At 38.5% G+C, this 23491-nt stretch overlaps 1 protein-coding gene across 1 annotated transcript; it reads right to left on the bottom strand.

Annotated features, from left to right (window-relative positions):
- Window positions 1–1221: 1221 nt before the first annotated feature.
- On the bottom strand, window positions 1222–23068 carry LOC108605365. The gene is made up of 19 exons (XM_033294383.1): window positions 23039–23068; window positions 21777–21917; window positions 21564–21710; window positions 21210–21500; window positions 20975–21144; window positions 20636–20805; window positions 19623–19786; window positions 19316–19480; window positions 19084–19228; window positions 17808–17979; window positions 17563–17682; window positions 17265–17442; window positions 16378–16528; window positions 12555–12654; window positions 7783–7941; window positions 7529–7590; window positions 4550–5384; window positions 2732–3031; window positions 1222–2212 (listed from the first exon to the last, which is right to left on the bottom strand). Exons 1-19 carry the CDS (start codon window positions 23066–23068, stop codon window positions 1630–1632), a joined length of 4083 nt encoding a protein of 1360 aa, XP_033150274.1. The 3' UTR covers window positions 1222–1629.
- Between the last annotated feature and the right edge of the window lie 423 nt (window positions 23069–23491).

The following is a 23491-nucleotide window of genomic DNA, read 5'->3' as shown; positions in this document are numbered from 1 at the left end:
GTGTTGGTGTAACTGTTGGTGTAAGTGTTGGTGTAAAAGTGTAAGCCCCTTCAAAGACGCAATGCCATGCCACATGCGTTTTAGCTGTTTTTTAGTTGCTTTTGGTGTATTGGTGTAAGTGTTGGTGTGCAGTCGATAACAAAGACATGCGTAACACATTTGTAGCTTTGTATTGTCAAACTCAAACTTGCATTCCAACTATAGAAAACATTCCTGAGTTTGCTGCATTGTGTTGTTGTTGTTGTTGAATTTTTTTGATTGTTACTTTATTGGTAACTACATTTATTTACAGTCATTGCCATGCAAAGTATGCACAAAGTGTGTGCATGTCGTCTGATGTATCAGTTATATATATATATATATATATATATGCGCTTTCGATAATGCGAACTAATCAAAAACGTTTCGAAGTTGCGCTTGCGTTAAAGACCCTGCACATAATAGCTGCACATAAGGGTCTTATAATTTAGTTGCATGAGCTTGGGCAAAGCCTCACAAAGTATTTTAATGAATTGATGATGCGTTTTTATAGTAAATGCACTTGCTGCTTACTGCGCATACGTTGTGCAGAGTCTCAAAGTGTCGGCAATCGCATTTGCCGCTCACTTTTCGCTCAGCAGCAAGCCGGGCAAACGTTTAGGCTGCTTCGCATTATCGAGTGTGCACTGTATGTATAGTTTATCAAAAAAAAAAATAAAACAACAAACTTACAGCTAAAGTGACATTGTAGACAAAAACAACCCCAATTAATGAAATGTCGAAACGATAAAAGGGATCAACAAAAAAAATGCGACACAACAACGTAAATCCGAGAATGTAGATAGTATCGGCTTAAACAACATCACAAACACGACCTAAAAAGATAGAAAAACAGACAAAATCAAGATCATAAAAAAATCATCATTGTATCAAAAAAAATTACAATCAACGTGACAAATAGAATTAAAGAATTCATACGATGGAATTCAGCACCAAAATAAAATTAAACCATCACCATATCAGATCCGATATGTATGTATGTATATGATGTTGTCAATGTGTGGTGTGTGTGTGTGTAACAATTTGATGAGGCTTGCTGCTTAACAACATTACTGTTAACTTTTCAATTTAACATTTTGTTCAAATACTCGTTACGTATTTAGCTATGTTTGTATGTATGTGTGCATAATATGTAATGCGTATTGTGTGTTTTTTTTTATTTTGTTTTTTTTTTGTGGGGGGGGGGGGAAGTAATGTGCTCTAGTGTATCGTATCTTTGAAATATTCACTTTGCTTACAATTTGCATTTACATTTACATTTATGTTTATGTTTATTTTATTCATTTTTTTTTTTGTTTCTTGGTTTTACTTTACTCTTGTTTTTATTTATTTTTTGTCTGCTTGCTTGAGTTTTTAATCTAATGCTCAGTATTTTTGTGGGAGAACTGTAATATTTGTGGAGTCTAAACACTGAATCATACGATTATAATGCTAACACTTGCCTCACATCTTGCTGCAAGTTGTCAGAACAGAGATTAAAGTTGTCACTGCTGCTGCTGCTGTTGCTGTTGCTGGGGGGATTGCTGTTGTTGTTGTTGTTAATGTTGCTGCTGTTGTTAGTAGTAGAGGAAGCTAGAGCCTTTTGAACTGTCAATGCTTATATTCCGGGTAGCAGCCATTCTCGATTATTTGTCCGGATTGACTGTTGTTGCTGCTGCTGGTATCGACTGATTGATGCTGCTGCTGCGCTTGATGATGCTGCTGATATTGCTGATGTTGATGCAATTGGAGTTGATGTAGCTGCAGCTGCTGCTGGCTTAAGGATTGCGTGTCGCCCGATTGCGATTGAAGTGTGCGGCGCGTAGCTGGCTGGATAACACTTCCACTGCTTTCCGTCTCCGTTGAGGGTGGCGAGGGGTAGTAGTCCCTCTGACTTACATTTATACCATTTGGCACGAGTCCCATACCCCCCATTATAGTAGAGTTGTTGCTGGCTGCCGCTGCCGCCGCCGCCGCTGCTGCCGATGCGGAGGATGGATGATCGCCGTGGTGCTGGTGCGGATGCTGTTGGTGTATAACGTTGTTCGTTGTAGCTACCGACATGGGTCCGACGCCGCTGGATGGTTGGGAATCCGACATTGTGCCGGATTGCGGCTGGTCCAATACCACGACGGATACCACATCCTCACTCGCCCACCGGGCTAACTGTTGTTGAGCTTGAATAAAGTCATCACTAGAAAATAATAATCGTAACAGGAACAACGGTACATGGTAAGAACACAAGGGGAACTCAGCAGGACTTTGGAACACATTTTGGGGCTGGACTGGAAATCGGAATTCGGGCTTGTGCATTAAAGAAAAAAAAAACACACACCGAACCGAAAAATGTCAGTTACCCACCCACAATACTTAAAGCTAACCTCAAAACATATACATATAGTAATATGGGAATAATTTGAATTTGAAATAATTATTATTATAAATTCAATTTGAGAACTCATTAGATTTGACTCGGATATCAGATAGTTTTAGAAATTATGAAGGGAATTTTAGGTTAGAAAGAGAAGTCCTGGAGAACCCTTGGGTACCCGCCCCAAAGCCATGAACCCCTTTTGGACAGAACTCTCAAAACAAGGGAGAAGAAAGCGGCTTGAGGCTTGAGGGTGTGAGTGAGAGCTTTGGTGGTGCTGGTTGTGGTGGTTGTGGTGGTGGTGGTGGTGGCGTTAGCTGTGACTGTGTCGTGAACACTTACCTTTCGCTCTCGGGCGTCTCCTGCGGATCGAGTCGCGCGTCTAGGCCGCCGCGCTCATGATGGTCGGCGCTCTCGTAGATGCCCTCGTCATCCTGGTGCAGGTGCGTATGCGACGAGTGGTGCGATGAGTGTGGACCATGGGTGGCATGTCCATGGGCGTGCGAATGGTGTGTATGGTGGCCAAATGCATGCGGAGAATGCGACTGATGCGTTGTGTGGCGGCCGGTCGGCGCCGGCTGGCGATAGCGGCCGCCGTAGGCAAAGCGAGCGTCCTCGTCAGAGCGGGGCCGGCAACGGCTGCTGTAAGACGGGTGTATTGTAGCGGTTTTCTGAGATTGAGCGGCTTGCTGATTTGAGCTGGTGATGACGAAACAACAAATTTTTGGGAAAGAAACAAATCAAAAACAGAATCAAATGCAAAGCGCACGATAAAATGCCACAAAAGCAAACGAGCAACGAACAATGTGACGAGGACAATGAGCGAGAGAGAGAGACAATGAGGAGGCAACAACGAGCGACCGAGACCGACACCGACACCGCAGACACCGGAATTTGAAAATGAGAGCGAATCAGAGACAATGCGATTGCGAATGCGAATGCCGCATGCTGTGACTCTTCAAAAAACAAAAGAGAATATTAAAATAAAAATTAAAATATTTCAGAGCTATGCAGTCGAGTCGTTTGCAACTTGTCCCGGCCAATTGCATTCAATTCAGTCGTCAAAAGTGGTTAAAATTGCAACGCATTTTTTTACTGCAATTTGCTTGCAGCAAATAAATAAATAAAATTTAAAAATAAACAAAATATTGTCAGTAAGTACAGGAGCAATTATTGTGAACATTTTTTAAATCATACAGAAAATATAAATATTTGCAAATCGAATTGCCCAGAGGCGAAACTTTAAACAATCTGCCAACGTTTGCTGCTGCTGTCTGTGTGTAAAGTATGAATGCATTTAAATGAATGTAATATGTAATCAAAATGTATATGTGAATGGGTTGTGTATGTGTGTGTATATGTGTGTGTAACTAACTATAAAGAGAGAGAGAGAGAGAGCGAGAGTGGCTTGTTGAGTGTTTGTGTCATTGGCATAACTGAGAGCTATTAGGTAATCCCGGTTAAGCTTAGTTGTGGTTTCATTTTTTTTTTTGTTTGATTGTTTGTTTGGGAACTAGCTTAAGAGTTAGAGTGAGTGTGTGGGCGTGGCTAGACGCCTATGTGGGTGGAAGGGGGCAACCAACCTTTATCACACAAGATATTCCAGTCTGAAGCCTGTAAGAAATGCGAATAGAAATGTTGTTGCTTTGGCTAGAGAGCTCTCGTTTTAAATTGCTGCAAACAAGCTGTACTTTCATTTTTTTAACTGTGTTTGTGTGTGTGTGTGTGTGTGTGTGAGTTCGTATGTTGTAAGCCGTTGTAAGAGTAGCGAGAGTACGAGCTAAGTTGAGAAGCAATTGGACAGCTACAGTTATCGGGTTATATATAGTAGATATATATATATATATATATAAATACGAGAATACAAATTATAAGTCAAGCATTTTCATAAAGTTAGTTAAGTGCTGGCGACCAGCAGCTAAGAGTAACGAGTAACGAGTAAACGCATTACGAGTTACGAGTAAGTCCTACGCTAAGTCAAACTAATTTTTTGTCTGTGTATGTGTGTGTGTGTGTGTGTGAGTGGTATGCAACATAAATGTTAAATTGCTATGCATGATAAGCGTTGTCAGCGGGATTGTCGGACTCGATACGTATCGAATTAAATTGATTGGAATTAATAAATTAATTAATTGTTATAAATACGAGAGCGAGACTAACCCTTGCGAGGACTCACTACAAGCGGCGGAACTATCTAATCTATAGTGGCGATCGGCCTCCGTCTCCGACATGCGAATATCCTCGGAGCCGCTGGGACTCATGTGACGCGACGAGTGATGCTCCAGCTGCCTGATAAGATCCTCCAGATTACGTATACGCAGCGGTCCAGTCGACGGTGCATCATCATCATCCAGCGTTGCCTGCAGCTGCTGCTGCTGCTGTTGCTGCTGCTGCTGCTGCAGCGACATGCCGCCCGGTTGATGCAACTGATGCTGCGAGCGATGATGATGCAACAAAGCGCTGCCATGGCCCATTGACGTCATGGAGGCCAGACCGCCGCCGCCGCCGCTGCCGCCCACGCCACGCATATCCGGCCCCAGCGACAGACCACCCAAGGCCGAGCCGCTGCCGTCCAGCAGAATTGCATGCGCTGCATTGCTGTCGCAAATGTTCTCACGCGAACTGGACTTGGAGCCGCTGGCGCGCTTGTAGGGCTCCGCAGCGTAGGCCAGCTGAGCGGCACTGCCGCACTCCTGCAGCGTCTTGCGCAGCATTTCCTCGCTCAAGCTGCCGCTGCCGACGGGCGTGTTGCCGGTGCCCGTGCCGCGATGCGAGGCGGCATTGCGCAGCGCCTCCAATATGTCCTCATGGTAGCCATTCAACGATTTGAGTGTGCGCTCCACCTCGGAGGCGGCAGCGCCGCCAATGGTCGACGCCTGTGTGCCGTCCTGTGTGATCAGCTCCAGATTGTCCGACTGGCTATCGTCGCACCATTTGTCCTTCAGCTGCTCGCCGTGCACCAGTCCATAGCCGTGCTTCTTCAGAATGCCCTTCTCTGCTTCGGCCCCAGCGTCGAGTCGAACATGCAAAAGAACATACAAATGTTGTAGAGTCAGACAGAAGCCAGTGCCGAGTGCGAAGCTCAGCGTGGAAGAGAGAGAGAGAACATTATATAGTTAAAAATAGAAAGAGAGAGAGAGAGAAAAATATACAGAGTAGAGTAGAGTAGAGTGCGCTAGTCAGAAAGAGTTACGAGTGCCACACACACAGTAAGCAAGACCTTAAACTGCCTTAAGCCTATTTAAATATATTTTTGTTTTTTTTTTTGCTTTTTGCTTTTTGCTTTTCTTTTGTCCTTTTGTCCCAAAGCAGTTGCAATTGCAGGTTTTTGTGTTTTTTTTTTTCTCTTCTTCTTCAACATGCTACTCGCTATTGTCGACTAGCGAAGCTTTAAGTTCATAAGTTTATAAAATAAGCAACTGCATAGAATAGAATGAAGTTTGTCTTGTCTTGTTTTGTGGGCTAATTTACAAACGAGCACTAAGCGAAAAGTATAATACTCTAGATTTAAATTATATAACAAACTGAAAAGCTAAATGCTGCGCACTTTGTTTGAACTTTGAAAACAAGTCAAGTGAGTTGCTTGCTGCTCTTTAATTATTAGCAGCCCAACAGCTTTGCTTTAACAATTAAATCGATATATGTTTGTTTTGTCTTCAAGCTTATTGAAATCGGATAATCTTATACATTTATGCAAAAGTCTGCAATTAGCTATGCAATGCTCAACATTTGCTTGAGCAAATTAATATTGCACTAAAAATTTATTTCGTGGAAACCAATTATTAAACTAAAAGTGCCAGGCGAGCTATGTACATGCGTTTGATTTCAGTCTGTTCAATGATTTTACAAATTAACTTTGTCAATTTTCCGTTTGCTGCATATAATGGCAAAATGGCAGCTACAAACTAACAGTTCACTTAACATTGATTAAAATTGTTAATATTTGTATTTTGCAGAGAGAGCAATGTCTTGATGCATTAGTTGTGATATTTTCGCTTCACTTCACTTGTCATTCAATGTTGTGTTCAAATTAAACATTGCACTATGGGCAAATCAAAGCGAATTGTTTGTATTAAGTTAAAGCAGCTTGTATTATATTAAAATATAAATTAGTTGGAAGCTTGCTGGCCGCAACTATATTTGCAGCCATATTCATAAATATGCTACATTTTATTTGATTGGCAACGCTATTTACGCTTAATTTGCTTAAATGTCACGTACAAATGGCCGCCAACTCAATAATTTGTTGCGCTGCATGTTTTAACTCAATTTAAATTATTGCCAGCCAAAAAAAATAATAAAAAAAATCTGGCCAAAATGCCCATGGTGCAGTGCAGCAGCATTTCTGTCGTTTGGGGCAGCAATTTCAGTTTAATTAAATAAAGCATACATTTTTGGGCGGGGTATTACAAATATTACGCGCAAACGTATGCAACGTTTTTTTCAGCAATTTGTTACAAACGAAAAAAGAGTAACTCATAATTGGATATTGCAAAACTTAAATAAATGTAAATGTAAAATAATTTGATTAATACAATTACAAATTGTCGGCTCGCTGTGTGTGTGTGTGTGTAGCTCTAGAGAAATGCAGCAGCGCGCATGTTATTGATACACACACAGACACACAGAGATACACACGCACACTTTGAGCGAGAGACGAGCATAATAAAAAAAAAGATTGTCATATTTAATAAATGCAGAAGTAGTAAGTAAAGCTTAATTAAGCAAATTCCTTTGAGTAAGGCCTGCCAGCGAATGAAACTACTTAATTAGTTAGTATTGTGTGTCTGTGTGTGTGTGTATATGCGTGTATAAAGGCAAACTAGCAGCTTAAAGACTACAACAAATGATGCAAATACATATGCGTGTGTGTGTGTCTGTGTGTTTGTATGTGTGTGTAATAACGGTAAACAGCAACGAGCACTGAAGTACGCATTCTATGTATTAATTAACGTCAATTACTTATGTTTAGTTTAGTATACCTATGTACTCAAGTATATATAATAATATTAAATATGTATAAGCTTGTGCTTGTGCTTGTGTGTGTGCGTGCGTGTGCGTGTGTGTGTGTGCTGGTTATGAATTACATTAGAGTTGTAGTAATTGATTTGTATATTTTTGTTTTTGGCTTTTATTAACCTGCATGTGATTGATCATCCTCACCACCCGTTGTATAGCGACGTCCGTGCATGTTCTTGTCCCTGTTGGGGTGGGCAAAGGGGGTAGGTAAATTGTTGCAAAAACCATATTCGATTAGAAGTTGTGTGTGTGTGTGTGTGTGTGTCGCCATGCAAAGTTGATGGCAAATTAATAAGCGTGTAATGATTGAGATATTGCAAATGCATTTGCGTTGTGGTCTATGGGTGTGGGGTGGGTGGGAGGGTTAGACTTACCTGAAGCCTGCCTGATTGGCGTAAACCAATTTGCTGGATCCATCTAGAGATACCTCCTCAACGGAATGATGATTGGGCGCTGTGGCTGCGCCGCCGTAGCCTTTGGGCATTGGTTTCTTGGAGAAGGGCGCATCATATTTAAGGGTCGTTGTCTTGCGTCTACACGTATTTTTATTATCATGTTCAATTGATAACGGCGTCAGTTGTGGTTGTAGTTGTAGTTTGTTGTAGTTGTTGTAGTTGTTGTAGTTGTTGTTATGTGTTTGTTGTATTGTTATATATATTTTAATTATATACCATGTATAGAGAGATGTTTGTTGTAGTTGTTGTTGGTTTGGTATGCACACAGGGCGTATACATACGTATGTACATATGTTTAATCGAATTGTTGTTGTTGTTTGTTGTTGCGTTTAATGGTGCGTATGAGTTATATAATTTATTAAATGTTATTGTTGCATTGTTATACACAAGATCGTTGCGTTGTGTGTGGCATGATCGATTGATTGATTGATTGATTGATTGATTGGTTAGTTGATTGATTGATTGGTTTGGTTGGTTGATACAGTCAGTCGAGATAGATATATAGTATATACATAGACATATGGTGTAGACAGGGCGTATACACACACCCAACAAATTAACATTCACACACACACACACACACATAGACACCACAGGACGGACAGACAGACAGACAGACAGACATACATTCATACAATCAGTTATTGGGTGTGTGCACACATTGGGAGCACATAAAACAGATTTTTTTTCAAATATATATTAATTTTTTTTTATACGTTTATTGTCATTGTTGTTGTTGTAGTAGTAGTAGTTGTTGTTGTTGTTGTAGTAATTGTTGTTGTAGTTATTTAGGAAACGAAAGGTTATGAATGAAATTTATTGATTAATAAAATGTCATATAATTGCTTGTAGTTGTTTTATTTTTTTGGTGTGTTTTTTGTACAATTTGTGTGTGGAAAAAAGTAAAAACAAAGTGCCACATAAAGAATTTTGGAATATGTTCAAGTTTGTTAGTTTGTTAATTACGAGAAAACAAAATACACACATACATACATAGATACGAAAATTGTTAAATTTGTTAAATTGCAACTGCAAATGAATATTGGTATAACGGTATGTATGTAATTTGTTGTTGTTGTTAATTAAGAAAAACACACACACACTTAGAGTGCCACGAATAGAAACGAAAACCGAAAAGAGAGAACTCAAAATTCAATCCAATCCAATCCATAAATATACAAATATAAGTAAGGTATGTCTCTCTGTATATTTTTTAATGTAAGGAAACTTATGTACATACGTATAAATGCATAAACAAATGACGTCATTCATGTATGAGAAATCGAAATTGAAATTGAAATCGAAATTGAAAGTATGCGATAGTAAATGTTGAACTTGTCACCTTGTGTCCCATTGCCCTAGCACCTTGGTAATGATTCTTTTAGCTCTTTTTATTTTTAGGTGTTCAAGGTTAGCTGTGTGTGTCTATGTACAGTTTTCTTGTGGTTTCTGTGGTTCGCCTCATGGTCAAATGGAAAATGTGCACAAAATGCTTCGGCCACTTACAAATATGCATTGGCCTGCGTCGATGTCAATGGCTCAATACTCAGCGCACAGAGTGTGTGACGCACACACACACACATAAACAGGAAAAGCAATTAGCACTGCCTATTCGCATTGCATTGCATCAATTGCTGTCCAAGCGCTTTACATAACCAGAGACAGACACAGAGCAGAGCGGAGCTGTGCGGTGCGGAGCTGCAGTTGAGTAACGCGGAAATGTCCTGCCTGGACCGAGTTTGATTATCGCAACACATAACTGCAAATGCATGAATGCTGCTTAGCCATGGCAACAGTAATTCTCGGTATTTCAACAATAGACTTGACATTCAGTTTGCTAGCAATAAGCTTACAGCTTCACTTCACACAAAAAAACAAAGAAAAGGCAGAAATGTAATAAAAATCATAAATTTTTGTTCGAACTTTAAGCATTTTGGAGACGCTTTATTTACATTTGCGAAGCAGCAGCAGCAGCAGCAGGCAGCAGCGTCAATGGTAAACAAAATAAAAATTACCAAAGCGACATGGACGGGACGCTGTTGTTTGCATGAGGGCGTTACTCAGCTCAGCTTTGGCTTTGGCTTTGCAGCCTAGGCTGACATTTGGCTGCCCGGCAAAGTATGCTACACTTGTTTTTAATAAATAGTATTGCAATATCCCATCAGCAGCAGCTTCCGCTTTCAGCTTTCAAAAGACTGCAAACACGCACGCCCACACACACGCACAACATATATGTGTGTGTGTGTGTGCAAAGCTATGGCAGTTCAATTGATGCGAGTCGAGTCTGTTTATGCAGAGCCAAGGCTTTGAGGCTTTGGCCTTGTTGACTGACTGCAATAAAGACTAATTATACACACAGATACATACATGCTTGTACAAATATGTGCGTGTGCGTGTGCGCATGTGTGTAAGTGGCTGAGCATGTTGTAAGAGCTGAAATGAATTTTGGTTTTTGTGGGCTTGGTGTGTCCAGAGTGTGCTTTGAGCCCTGTGAACGATGCACTTAATTTAAAATTGAAATTGAAAAGAGCGCGCTCGGGCCGGGGCTGCACTCAAGTGTTTGTTTATCGATAACAATGATGCACATACACAATTGAATTCGAACGCACACACAGAAAATAAAATATATATTGCTTAATATATAGTAGTATATGTTATAGTTAATAGTTACAGTTGTGTTTAATGTTAGTGTTGCTCTGTGTGTGTTGCTGTGTGTGTGTGTGTGTGTGAGTGTTTTTTTTTTATTGTATGTACATAATACGAGCACATACTCATTTCGGTTAGTTAGTATGTACGAGTAGTTAGTACAGTTGCATGTATCGATAAACCGATCAAAACATGTTGTGGCTCACTCAGCAGAAAGCACCACCAGAACTCAAAGTCAGTTTCGTCTATGTTGGTCCCTAAGCACAAAACAGATAACTGCAATAACCGAATTCTGAATTCAGCGCACTGACAGCAATTTATCGATAACATACAAGTATCGTCAATTTGCTGTACAACCTACAATACGTATGTAGTTTCTTTCTTTCTTTCATTGTTGTTGTTGTTTTTTTTTTTTTTGAAAAGGTTCTTCAAACGTTTGGCTTTGGGCTGCAAGTAAGCGATCGAATGGCTGGGGGGGCGGGGTGTTTGTTGGTTTGTTGGTTGTGCAATTTTTCAAAAGCTGTGTCTGTGTATGTGTGTGTGTGTGTCAGGGGCTGCATTCTATTTATGGAATGGCACTGTTAATCTAACATTAATGGATGTGGCATTGTTGAAATTGTATTTATGTATATATAAGTATAAGTATTTTATTTATAGGTTGTTTTTGTACTTTTAACATGTTGTTGGATTTGTTTTTTATTGTTATTATTAGTTTGGAAAGACTAAACTGAACAAAAGTAGTAATGAAAATAGTCAACAAGTTCACGTTCATCGACGCTCGGCTCGGCTCTCTGACCACAATTGCCATTTCATTTTGCATGGTCTTTCATTCAAATCGTTGTGATTTATTTTGTTATATTTTTTATTTGCTTGGTTGGTTTTTTGTTTCGGTAACAATTAATCAGAATAAAACATAATCGGTGCTATATAGTATAGTATAGTATAGAATAAATTGGCTAAGTATGTTGTTCAAAGGAAACCAAAATCATAAATAGAATGCATATATATATAAGTAGTTAGAGTATAGTATAAGCTAAGATCTGATAAGATTATGCGTATCTAAAAATTAACTACGAGCCTGCATTATGAATGTCTAAGGACCCTCAACAGTGGGTGCGCTTGTGCTCTCTCACTGTCATGCATATATCACATTTGTCGTTTTTCGAGAATCGAATTGAAGCACAAGGTTGCCAGATTGCGCCAACAAGTATTTATCGATAAATACCTGCTGCACAATATTTTCAGATCAAATATAAATCAGACTTTTTTTTGTTTTTGGTTTGCAAAACTAACCTAAGGACCAACAGTTTAAAGTGTTTTCAAAATTTTTGCTTGAATAAGAAAACAAATTAATCAAAGTAACTAACTAACTAACTCTATATGCGTGAATTTTGTTTCGGTATGAAGTTTAACGAGAATATTCACTCTCATACAGTTGCGCAAATATATATATGCGCATACACACATATATATATCAAAGCATGCGGGTAAGCTAAAGCTAAAGCTCAACTAAAACATGCTAAGTATTTGTTAAACATACATACAAAGTAAAATTGTTAATGAAATGATAATATGTTAATAAAAAATAATAGCTTATATGTATTCAAACATTTGTCTGTTTTTGTGCAGTGTAATAAATTCTTTAAACAAATGCGTAATAAATCAAAATGAATAAGCAAAGCATAAATATTATGTATTTAATATTTTAATCTAAATGCACGTGCGACTACGACTCATAAATTTTTAAGTAAATAAATTAAACGTAAAATATTTCAAAGTTAGCGCAACGAAATACAAATGAAGCTTTTAATTGAAATTGAAATTAATATATATATATATTGTTTAAAGAATTTTTGCATATTTTCTTTTTCAATTCTTTTTGTTAGTGTTTTTTTGTATTTTGTTGCTTTTGACAGCACAAATTTTGTATTTTTTTTGCTTGTAGTTTGTTGTAAATTTGTATTTGTATTTAGAGCTGGCTTTTTCATTACTTCTTTTCAACTAACCTCAGACACAGGGAGAAGTTTCTATGTACTACAACTGACCTGTAGCACAATGCCATCAAGGTGAATGTTATAAAAACGAACCCTACAACTGACATTAGAACACCGACTAGGAACACTGTATTTGAGCCGTGGTAGTTCTCTATACGAGTTAAGTATAGCCGGTTGCATTTGAAGAGCAAGTTGTGTGCATGAGTGTGTGACGAGTGTGTGTGTGTGTGTGTATACGTTTGTGTGTGTGTGTGTGTGTGTGTGTGTGTGACATATGTACAATATTACGCATACGCCATGTAGTAATTGTTTTTGGTTATCAGTTATATTCATTAGTTTTTTTTTTTTTTTTTTTAAAGTTGTAGTTGTAGTTGTTGGTTACCAGTTCATTCTTTTTTCTTGGGGTTTTCATGGGGGCGTTGGGAGTGTAGTTTATCGTCGTTATCATTTATTGCAGTGAAGAGTGTGCAGTTCAGCCGTAAGAAAGAAAACAAACAAATAAACAAAGCAAACAAATAACATTTTGTATTCATTACAACTGCCTCAGGCTAAGGCCTCAGCACACAAGAAGAGGCAACACTGTAAGACTCCGAAACAAGTTGCTGGTTGCCATAGTTTTTAGTTTTAAGTACCATAAGTATGTATATGCATACATATACATACATACACACACGCACTGAAAATTGATTACTTAATATTAATAACACTATAGTATGTATATATATGCATTTGATTCTTCTGCTGGGGTCTGCTCACAGTTGCGCCTGAACCTTTTACTTTTGTGTTTGCGCTGTTTGTTTTTTTTTTTTTTAGAGATTTTGTGGTTAGAATTTTTGGTGGTTTGCGCTATTTATGGTGGTTACAAAATTTTATATATACTTTTAGTTCTTTTATTTATTTTTTTTGTTTTTTTTTGGCAACATCCAGTCGATGACAATGGTAATCCGAGCTGTGCTATGCAGCCAACTTTTTGACTATGACTCTCTCTTTTAAGCTATACCTACTATATACACACACACACATATACAGACAAACACTGTATGTGTGTGTATGCTTGAGCTTTAATCTTAACTGTGTGTACATGTGTGGCATGAATGTATGCAGAACGAACTGCAGTGCATAAAATAGTTCACGGCTAAATGAGAATTTCGAACATGTCTGATTAAAAAACTTCGTTTTACACATACAAACACATATGTGTGTGTGTGTGTATGTGTGTTTGGTAAGTTTGGTGAGTTGGTGGGTGGGCGCAGTTAGCAAAGCCTTTAAAAGCTTTGTCTTTAAACCAAAGCTTGACCTGGGCCTCAGTTTATGCGTGCAGAATGTCAGATAGTGAGCTTAAGTCCGTTGCAGTCGCCTGGTTTGTTAGTATGTGTGTGTGTGTGTGTGGGAGCGGGGGCATGAAACTTACACATTGTTCCATGTGCATGAACATGATGATCGTGCGTCAAAACAAAATTTGTAAACAAAATTAAATTGTTAAATTCGAAATGAATAAAATCAATCATGAGATTTCTGATACTTACAGACATACACAGACAAAAGAGGTAGAGAGTTACATATGTATATACACAAGCAACACACACAAATACATAGCATATGTATATAGGTAGTTAGTTAGTATATGAAGAAAGCACAACATCAACACAAAGCCACATACAAAGTCATACAGACCTACTTAGTATATATCTTCGTATGTATGTTCGTTTGCCAGACGTTCACACACAGACAGGCGTTAATAATAATAATGTGAAATCAAGCTATGTAACAATTTGCTCGACTCCCAATGTTGTTCAACTTGAAAACAGTGCGCAAGTTAATGCTAATTTAGCTTTGGCATATGCTAACTTTACTGCAGCGCCATCTAGCGTTAAAAATTAGCAGCTTAAAACGTTTAAAATGTTTAATGCAAGCTACACAATAAATTTGATAGCTATAGCTTTAATAGCTGCAGGGATCTTGCTGTTCATACAGACAAACAATTTGTATGTGCAACGTTTTCTCATTTACTCGCTTGCAGTGAATGAAACATGAAACTTTTTTAATTGTTTGATTGGAAAAAATTAAAATAAGAATGAGCAGCAACTTGCAGTGCGCGTAGGAGAAAAGGCAACTGAAGTTGATTGAACTGCTGCTCGGTAATTCAATAGGCAATACTTTAGCGCAAACTGTTTCACTTTTGACCCTTAGGATATTGGTAATCTGAGCCTGTTACACAGGTTATCGCAACTTAAATGTTTGTAAGAAAAAATGAAGATTGATGACAAGTAAACGCAGCCCTAAGGTATTTAGTAGTAGCGACTTGATGCACAAGACGACGGATTTACAACACAAACAAGCAGCTGCATACAATTACACATGCATACGCACACACACACACAATATGCATGTGTGTGTGTGTGCTTGGAGCAAAGTTGAACAACAGCGTTAACTGTACCTAAGTCGCTCAGACTTTTATTGACAACGCGCTTAGCTCCAATATCTATGCATGCGTATTTGTATAGAATGTATGTGTGTGTGTGTGTTGTGACTGCGTGTGTGTGTGTGTGTGTTGAATGAATGCTTGAATGAGCAATGATAACGAATTGTTGATTTGCTTGGTACTCTACCTGTAGCAAACGGCCAGTGTTGCAAAACTAATGAAGACACATTTGACGATAACTGTTAAAATGATGACCATGGTTAATGTGCTGATCCTATTTTGGTCAGAGGTGCCTGGAAATGTTGATTGCAATGTTTTTATATTTTTTTATACTCTAATCTTTTCTCATTCGTTTTTTTTTGGATTAATCAACTGCGCCACAAAGAATTTGTCGAGCTCTAACTTGACCAAATTTGTTGCACAGCCTCAATGTTCTGACAACTGTATTAAGCTATTTTATTAAGGCCAATTGCGAGAGAACTAAACAAGTTAACTAAAACAAAAGAGCTGCTGCATGTTTACATTGATTTTAGTTTTTACTACACTCGATTCGATTCGATTCGCTTCGATTCGATTATTAGCAAAAAGTAAAATAGACAGCAAAATCCAATTAAATTTTCCACTGCAGCTTTTAGAAAGAAGCCAGAACATTAGCGTTTAATTGAATTTTTGTGTATTTTTTGTTGTTGTTGTTGTTGTTGCTTTTGTTGCAATCAGCATGCACATCAAGCGAGTCAACCTGGCTTTTAGAAGTTATTGAAAAATGCATGAAATTGAGTTTGGAACAAACCCGTTTTGAAACATTTTATAGTATATATCGAACGCATCGTTGAATTGAATGAATTGAGTTTAGTTTTTTGTGATTTGATGTTGTTTTCTTATTTTGTATACATAATACATATATGAATAAGTATATAAGTATATATATATATAAATATAGTTGGTAAACAGATATAACAGCGAACAGCGAAACTGAATAGCCTTTTATAAAAACATGTATAGATTATATTTGGTTGTGAATCTAGAGATACGCCTAAAGATTAGCAACCGTTGTAATTACCATTGTCATACGAGTCATACTTGTTATCGAATCGTAATCAAATCAAATCAATTATCAAACTGTTCGAATTACATGTTGACATACAAGAGTGAGGTTGAGAGTGAGAGCGAGAGCGAGAGAGGGAGAGAGACAGCGAGACTACGACAGAGTGGATGGGGGTTCTGGGAGTTTGGGTTTGGGAGTGGGACATAGGCTTGGGTTTCGCTTTGGGGTGCAGGGTTGGGGGAAGTGCTGGCACGTAGCTTTGTCAGTTGTTGGGGCTGCTAACAGTTGCCCCTCCACACACAGGCTTAGGATTAGAGTTTCAGTTAAAGTTATATATATATATATGTATATATAGATGTATATACGGCAAATATTCGAGAATTAACATTGCATATGCAGTCGCTTACCATATGGAGTCTCTTTCTTCTCCATTTTGATTGTATTCTCTGGCGTTGGCAGCGCCTCCGTCGGCACTGGCGTCGTTAGTATCACCACCTGGCTGCAGTCGGAGCCACCCCAGCCCATATCGCAGAAGCAGCGATTCGCATTCGTGCAGAACTGCAAAGAGAGAGAGAGAGGAGCAGGGGGAGAGAGAGAGCGACAGCGAGTGCCAAGCATGTTAATATAAATACAGTAAACATTCGTTAGAAGCAACTAAGCTGCAACTAACTAAAGAGTTGCTTATATAAAATTCGAATTCGAATTTAAACTTAATGCATGCTTACGCATACCTATATAATAATATACTTTAATTAAATATTATTATTTCGATATCGAAAAAGTTGTCTAACTTTGTCAGCCGTTCTAGGCTTCGAGCTCGAATTCGAATTGCAATTTAATACAAATTTAAGCAGCTTTTGCATAACTAATTAACTTTAATTAAATTATTATATATAAGAAAAGATTATTATTTCTTTATCGTAAAAGTTGTCTAACTTTTCTGCTAAATTAATTGTCAGCTGTTACTTTAAATATTTCGAGCTCGAATTCGAATTTCAGCTTAATCCAATTAAGTAGCTTACGCATAACAAAATTATAAAAGTGTTTAATTAAAATGTTATATATAAGAAAAAATGATTATTTCGATATCGAAAAAGTTTGAATTTAAACGCGTTTGCTTTTATGGCACTGCCTACTGCATTTTATATATATATATATATATATATAATTGCATGTAAGTAGGCTACTTGAAGCTGTGTGGCAAGTAGTTGTGGCACGCTTTGCATGCCATTTCCACTTGAGCGAGCAAAAATAAGGCGCAGAAATGAAAAATGAAAATAAAATAGAAACTTACACCGCGTTCTGAGCACTCTTGACCCTGCTTGTTTGTTGGACACTTGGTTTGGTCCACATGCGGAAAGAGACTGGCGCAGGTTTGGTTGAGGCAAATCAAATTATCGCCGCACGGTGTGCCATCCTTCACTAGTCCATGCTCCGGATAGCTGTTGGAGCCCACTTGACCGCTCGTCGCTCTGCGCATAAAAAAAAAAAACAGAACGCGCAAAATGAAAAACAGACAGCGCCTCGAGTGGCACTGCACTCCACCCCCCAACCCCCCAATCACCCAACCCCCTTACACGCTCTCAACGTACTTGCATTCGTACTCCTGTCCCTTGATGGAGATAATTGTGCGCGAGTAAAGCTGATCAATGCCATCGTTCACCGGCTGGCGTTCCCCCTCCTTGCACTGGAGCGTGCCACACTGCACATTTCTGTTTGGTTGCACCACAAATTGAATATGACAGACAGACAGAGAGAGAGAGAGAGAGAGAGAGTTGAGTTGACAAGTTGACTCCAACAAGAATTTAATGCAATTAACGCTGTGGGACACACTCACTCTGGCTCGCACTTGATGTACTGATCGTTGGTATCGCGACCGCAATGGCCATTGATGGAGCCCTTCGAGTTGAACTGCTCGTAGCACTGGCGATCCGCTGCGGAGCCGCCGTAGCCCCAAATCGCCTCGCACTGCAGCGAGAGCGTTGGACAATAACCCTGAAAGCAATAACCTGCGGGGGGAACAGAATTGGGGAATTGATGCAGCTGAACTTGCTATAGATCGTAAAAATGTGTTTGCTATTTAAACTTTGCGTTGGATTAAAAAAAAAATATATTATATTATTGGGGACAGTTTGTAAAAAGGGCGGGGGCGTGTGCAGGGGCAGGGTCAGGGTCTTTATGAATGTGTGTGTGTTCACTCAAGTCCAAGAAAACTAGATGAATGCAAATAGTATACAAGCCATATAAATATTTTTACTATTTGGAATAAAAAAAGATGTAAAAAATAAATGTTAGCATTTTGCACTTGAAAGTTGTACAGAGATTGAGAGAGAGAGTTAATAAAATTTGTAGACGTAAAGACGTACACTAGACGAATGCAAAAGTAGTAACTATATAAGCTATTCATATATTTATATATACATATAATTATACAATAGACTTATATTAGCTATAGGAAAATAAATAAATAAATGCCAAAGCTTAGAGCTGAGAAATGAGTAAAATACAAATCGAAATATATAACTTATATATTGCTAGCTAAAAAGTTATAATAAAGCTATAAGCTAGATATAGCTTAAATTTCAAAATTTAATTCTTGCGCTTAGTTTTTTTTATAAATAGATGAATGCAAACAACTGTTTTTAATTTATGTGCGTTAAATATTAAAATTTGGCATGAAAAGTGCTAAACTAAGAAACTAAACTAGCTAAAGCAAGACTCGACTAGTTTGACTATTTAGTCATGAGAAACTGTAAGTTAGAGAGAGAGAGAGAGCATCTACTTTAGCTTATAACTATGGTATATCTATAATATACTCAAATTATAATAACTACAAAACAATGTTAAAATATGTTAAGCTGCTTTTGAAAAAAAAGTGTTGATTGAAAATAAATGCTTAAGAATTTCTAAGTAAAGTTTAAGAATTCCACTAATATTAATTAGAGTTAGTGCTAAGCTGCATTTTTAAGAAAGTGTTACATACAAATTCGTTTGCAAATCAATTTGAAATTAGTTTAGATATAGTTTCGAATGCTTAAAGATTTAGTTAATTTAACTAATAATATGAGTTAATATGCTTAGTGTGCAACGGAGATTAATGCTCGATAGCTCACCTGAAATACCCGTTTTGCTGAGGCCACATGGCGAGCCGTTCTTTTTATAAATATCCGACGGACAGTGGCCCACCTGGCCGTCGCAGAACTCCGGTAAATCGCACTCGTTGTGCGAGTCACGGCAGATGTAGTCCTTGGGTCGCAGCTACACAAAGTATGTTTGTTAGCATAAATATAGGTGTGTGCGTGTGTGTGTGTGCGATTTGGTATGCCGCATTGGTATGGCACTTACCCGACATTGGTCACAGCAGGCGCCAGTGGCGCATTGGGCCTCGGACTTGAGCTTGCATGTGATGCCATCGCAGCAGGGATCCAGAGCGCATTCCTCAAACGTGCCGCAGTCGCATTCCTCATCCTCCTCAATGACTTTGTTGCCGCAGTTGCGACGCAGCTCGATCTGTAGGTGACAGCAGCAGCAGTAGCAGCAGCAGCAAAACTCTTTAGAATCTTTTTGCAACACCACTCGACGCTTTTATTTTTCACACACACATGCATGCATATCGATTGATGTGTGTGTGTGTGTGTGTGTTTGCACTCACCTCGTTGGGCTTGTTCAGCAAACAGAGCCCGTGGCCAGTACGCAGTGCGTCGATGTAATCCTTTTTACTGCACTCGGAAAATTTGTACGGCTGCACATTCTCCTGCCCAACTATCGACTGCGCCATAATGCAGCCGTGCCAATCCCGACAGAAGCATTCCTCGCCTGCAAAAGCGAACAAACAATAAACAAAAGCAAAAGTTTATTAGAAGCACACAGCGTTACACTGAAGCGCTAATTGAGCACAGAGTGCGCACTAGACAAAATACATTTTTCAAATTTATGAAGCAGCTTAGCTTTAAAATTTCATGCATATATTTGTATTTGTAGGCTCAACTAACGTTTCAATTAAAATTGGTTTCATAAATGAAAAAGAATGCAGGAATTGATTTTTATTTTATTTATTAGGGCTTTAATAATATTTTCAATTACTTTGGGCATGAGCCAAAAGTAATTGAAATAAATCAAACAATTTGAAAAGACTTTGAATAAGCTTAAAATTAAAATAATTAATACATATTTTAAGCATTTTAAGCTTATTCAAATAATTGCTTAAATAATAATTAATTAATACATATTTTCATTAAGCTTATGCAAATAACAAAATAATCTTTGAAGCTTGTAGATTAATTTCAATTTGCTTGATTTATTTTCATTACTTTTGGCAATAGGCAATCCAAATATTTATATTATGTTCAATTACTTTTGCATATGAGCGTATTAATTATTTAGCTTGTAGATTACATACAAATTGTTTGATTTATTTGCAATTACTTTTGCTTAATTGAATTAAGCTTTGCAAATATATAAATATACTAATGCATGACAAGTTGACATACAATTAATTGGAAAAGAAGAAAATGCTATTGCAATTAACTCAAGTAATTACGCATTTTTTTTTTGGTAATCATAAGTAATTGAAAATATTTGACTTAAGCTAAATTTATGGGAAGTGCGTACTTCAACTCAAGCTGACCAAATGTTTCAGAAGAAAATATTCTAAAGTTTACTTACGCCCATCGTCGTGGCCCATGCCGATATTGTGTCCAATCATGTGTGCCATGGTGCCGGCCAAAAGGTGTGGCTCGTATACATTCACATCGACACTGATGCCGACGGCACGGGGTGTGCAAACAGTCTCCGGAACGGCCATGCCGGCCTCGCCGCCAGCGAATGTTTCGCCGCTGCAGCAGCAGCAAACAAAGCGTGAAAGGAGAAATAGAATCAACAAACGAAAAAGGCGAAACAGCAAGAGCAAACAATGTTAGTGAATGGCATTGGCTATAGAAGGGGTTAACAGAGAGAGAGAGAGAGAGAGAGAGACAGAAAGAGAGAGGGGGGTTGGTTACTTACGTCAGCAGCTGCGTTGTGTCGCGTTCAATTTGAAATAGATTCCTTGAAGTGTAGTCATTGAAGTTGGATATTGCCTTGCTAATGTCCTTGCTGCCATCGATGACAGCCTGATTCTTGCCCCACGTTTCAATATAGACCACGGACACGCGAGTGTTCAAGGTGCGGAAATACTGTGGAGAAACATGCAACATGTGGTAACCACACACACACACATGATTAGGTCCAGGCTACTTACCAGATCCGCTATGTTGGCCACCTGTATGGCATCGTGGATTACCTCCGCCCGTGTGCTGCCGTTGCGCTTCTCGAACATCGCCTTGTCCACTATGATGGCCGTTTCAATGTATTTGGTTGCCTCGCGCACGTCGCGCCGATAGCGTCCAGCTCCATTGGCATGCACTTCGTCCACCACGCCGGCGGACAAATGTTTGGTGCGACGCGACAGACGCCAAGAGTCCAAATTGCCCGAATTGGCGCAACCTTTGTTCGCCTTGGTGCGTGCCTCGAAAATCACATGCGGATGTTTCTGCAAAGCGTTGCCAATCAATTTTGCTTTGATTACTTATATGGCTATAGCTATAGCACTTACCGATAGATCGCCGCCGTAGAACGGATGAATAACGAAAGTCTCGTTGCCAATGTGAATGACGCCGCTGACGCCGTTGCAGGTGTGAAAGGCGGCACTGGCGCCCGGATAGTCCTTGACGGTGCCATGATAGTAACAGTGCTCAATGTCCTGCAAGCAAGCAACTCAACTGTATACACAAACTTATAGCACATACTGTATGTGCATGAAACTTACATGCCGATTGCCATCCACCAAATAGCCGCCCACATGGTAATGCTTCTGCTGTATATTTGGCGACAAAAGTTTGACTGCACGCAGCTCAGCCAGTAGATAAAGTAGATTTTTCTGCTCTTGATTAGATAGTCTTGCTACAAGCTTATAGATAGTAAAAATCTAGTATTGATATAATTATTGTAATTCAGAGTGTGACGAAAAATGTTTATATAAGCTAATAAGGCTCCAAGATAAAGTCTCTCAAGTGGCAAAATAGAAATTTTAAATATATCAATTTTGAAGCTTCTCGCTTAAATAGCCAGAATATGACTAAAGTAATTCGAATCTATAATTGTAAACAATTCATTTTAGTATTGTATAGTTTTAGGCGCAATTCATGTTTTCGATATATAGAAATATAGAGATCTCTGGCTTCTCAGTAACAATACTATATGATTGCTAAAATCACCTAAGTTGCATCCAACACTTGGTTTTGCTCCTTGTACTAGGAATCACAGTTTGTGTACTAGCTCTGCAATGCGGAATATCGCAATCAATTAGCAATGTTTAACAAAATTGTGTTCTCATAGTGGCTCAGCAGATTTGAACACAATAAATATATATAGTTTTAATAATAGTGCATGGTATAGTATATAATCGAGCAAATTAATATCAATTTGGCATCTAAAAGAATTAATAGCAAAATAACTGCTAATCGTCCTGAATTGAACAAAAGAGTGGACAGATACTACGAAAACTATAAGGTTTGAGCACTCCTCTTCGATTCTTTATAGATAGTGATTCAACTCATGTGAATAAATAGGATTTTCAAATGACGAGGCGGAGCGCAAATATGAATAGCGAAAAGCGCTCGTGAAGTTGGTGTAAATAAAAATATAGTAGCGAATGAAATTTATTTATATATATCTAATATCTAGCAATACAGCAAATTTTTTATATAGATTGCTCGCTGCAACATAGATATAGAGAATGTCATGCACTCTTTCGTTGTGAAAATTAATAATATTAGATTACTGTATATAAGTGTGTGATTTTACGACTTTATGTAGCTTGTTGGCGTTTAGACAAACAAGTAGGATTTTAATGAAAGCACTCTGCATCTCGCATTATGGTAGCGCTCTCGCTGTTGACATTGATATCTTTGTTCTCTAGTGTTCTTTGCGGTACATATATGTAAAGTTGTTGCTCAACTTACGCTGATCTGTGATAGTGTTTTGGATGCAAGTGTCGCGTCGCAAATGCGCAGATTGAAATAGACTTACAGTGTATATAAGTATCTCAGAATTCCTCATATCGCGTTAATTGATAAGTGCATATAACAGGCTTTGCTGATGATGAGGTCGATGGGTGCGATGAAATGTTATCTCTATATTTTAATTTGTGTAGCTTGCCTCAGATGAGAAGAGAGATGGATGAGTGATGAAGTATATAGGCATCTCTCCTATTGTTATTATTAGTCTTACTGCGATATTTAATAGCTTTGTACGCTACGCAGATTATCGAGAATTGTAGTCCATAGGCGTCTTGCAATTTATACCTTTATTTGCAGGCCTCTCTCTCTATTATGATAAAGACACGCTCTAGTAGTCCGATGTGGACTGGTCGTGTAGCTTGGCTAAATAGTAGAGCTCGTATACGATTAAGAGAGATCTGCGCGAGAAATGTATGATAGACGAGAGGGTTGTGTGCTAGTCAGGTTTAGCTTCGTCGTGGCT

The sequence above is a fragment of the Drosophila busckii genome, chromosome X, assembly GCF_011750605.1.
Source record: "Drosophila busckii strain San Diego stock center, stock number 13000-0081.31 chromosome X, ASM1175060v1, whole genome shotgun sequence".
NCBI lineage: Eukaryota > Metazoa > Arthropoda > Insecta > Diptera > Drosophilidae > Drosophila > Drosophila busckii.
Note: the sequence above shows the minus strand (reverse complement) of the source record. Positions and strands in the feature narration are given on the sequence as shown.

Bases quoted from the DNA above. Each gene is read 5' to 3' on its own strand.
- LOC108605365 (XM_033294383.1), bottom strand. From the start codon at position 23,068: ATGAGGAATTCTGAGATACTTATATACACT. The intron at 16,529-17,264 runs GTAAGTTTCTAT...CTCTCTTTGCAG, and splicing joins AAGAGTGCTCAGAACGCGGT to TTCTGCACGAATGCGAATCG. The intron at 12,655-16,377 runs GTAAGCGACTGC...TAACTCGTATAG, and splicing joins GAAGAAAGAGACTCCATATG to AGAACTACCACGGCTCAAAT.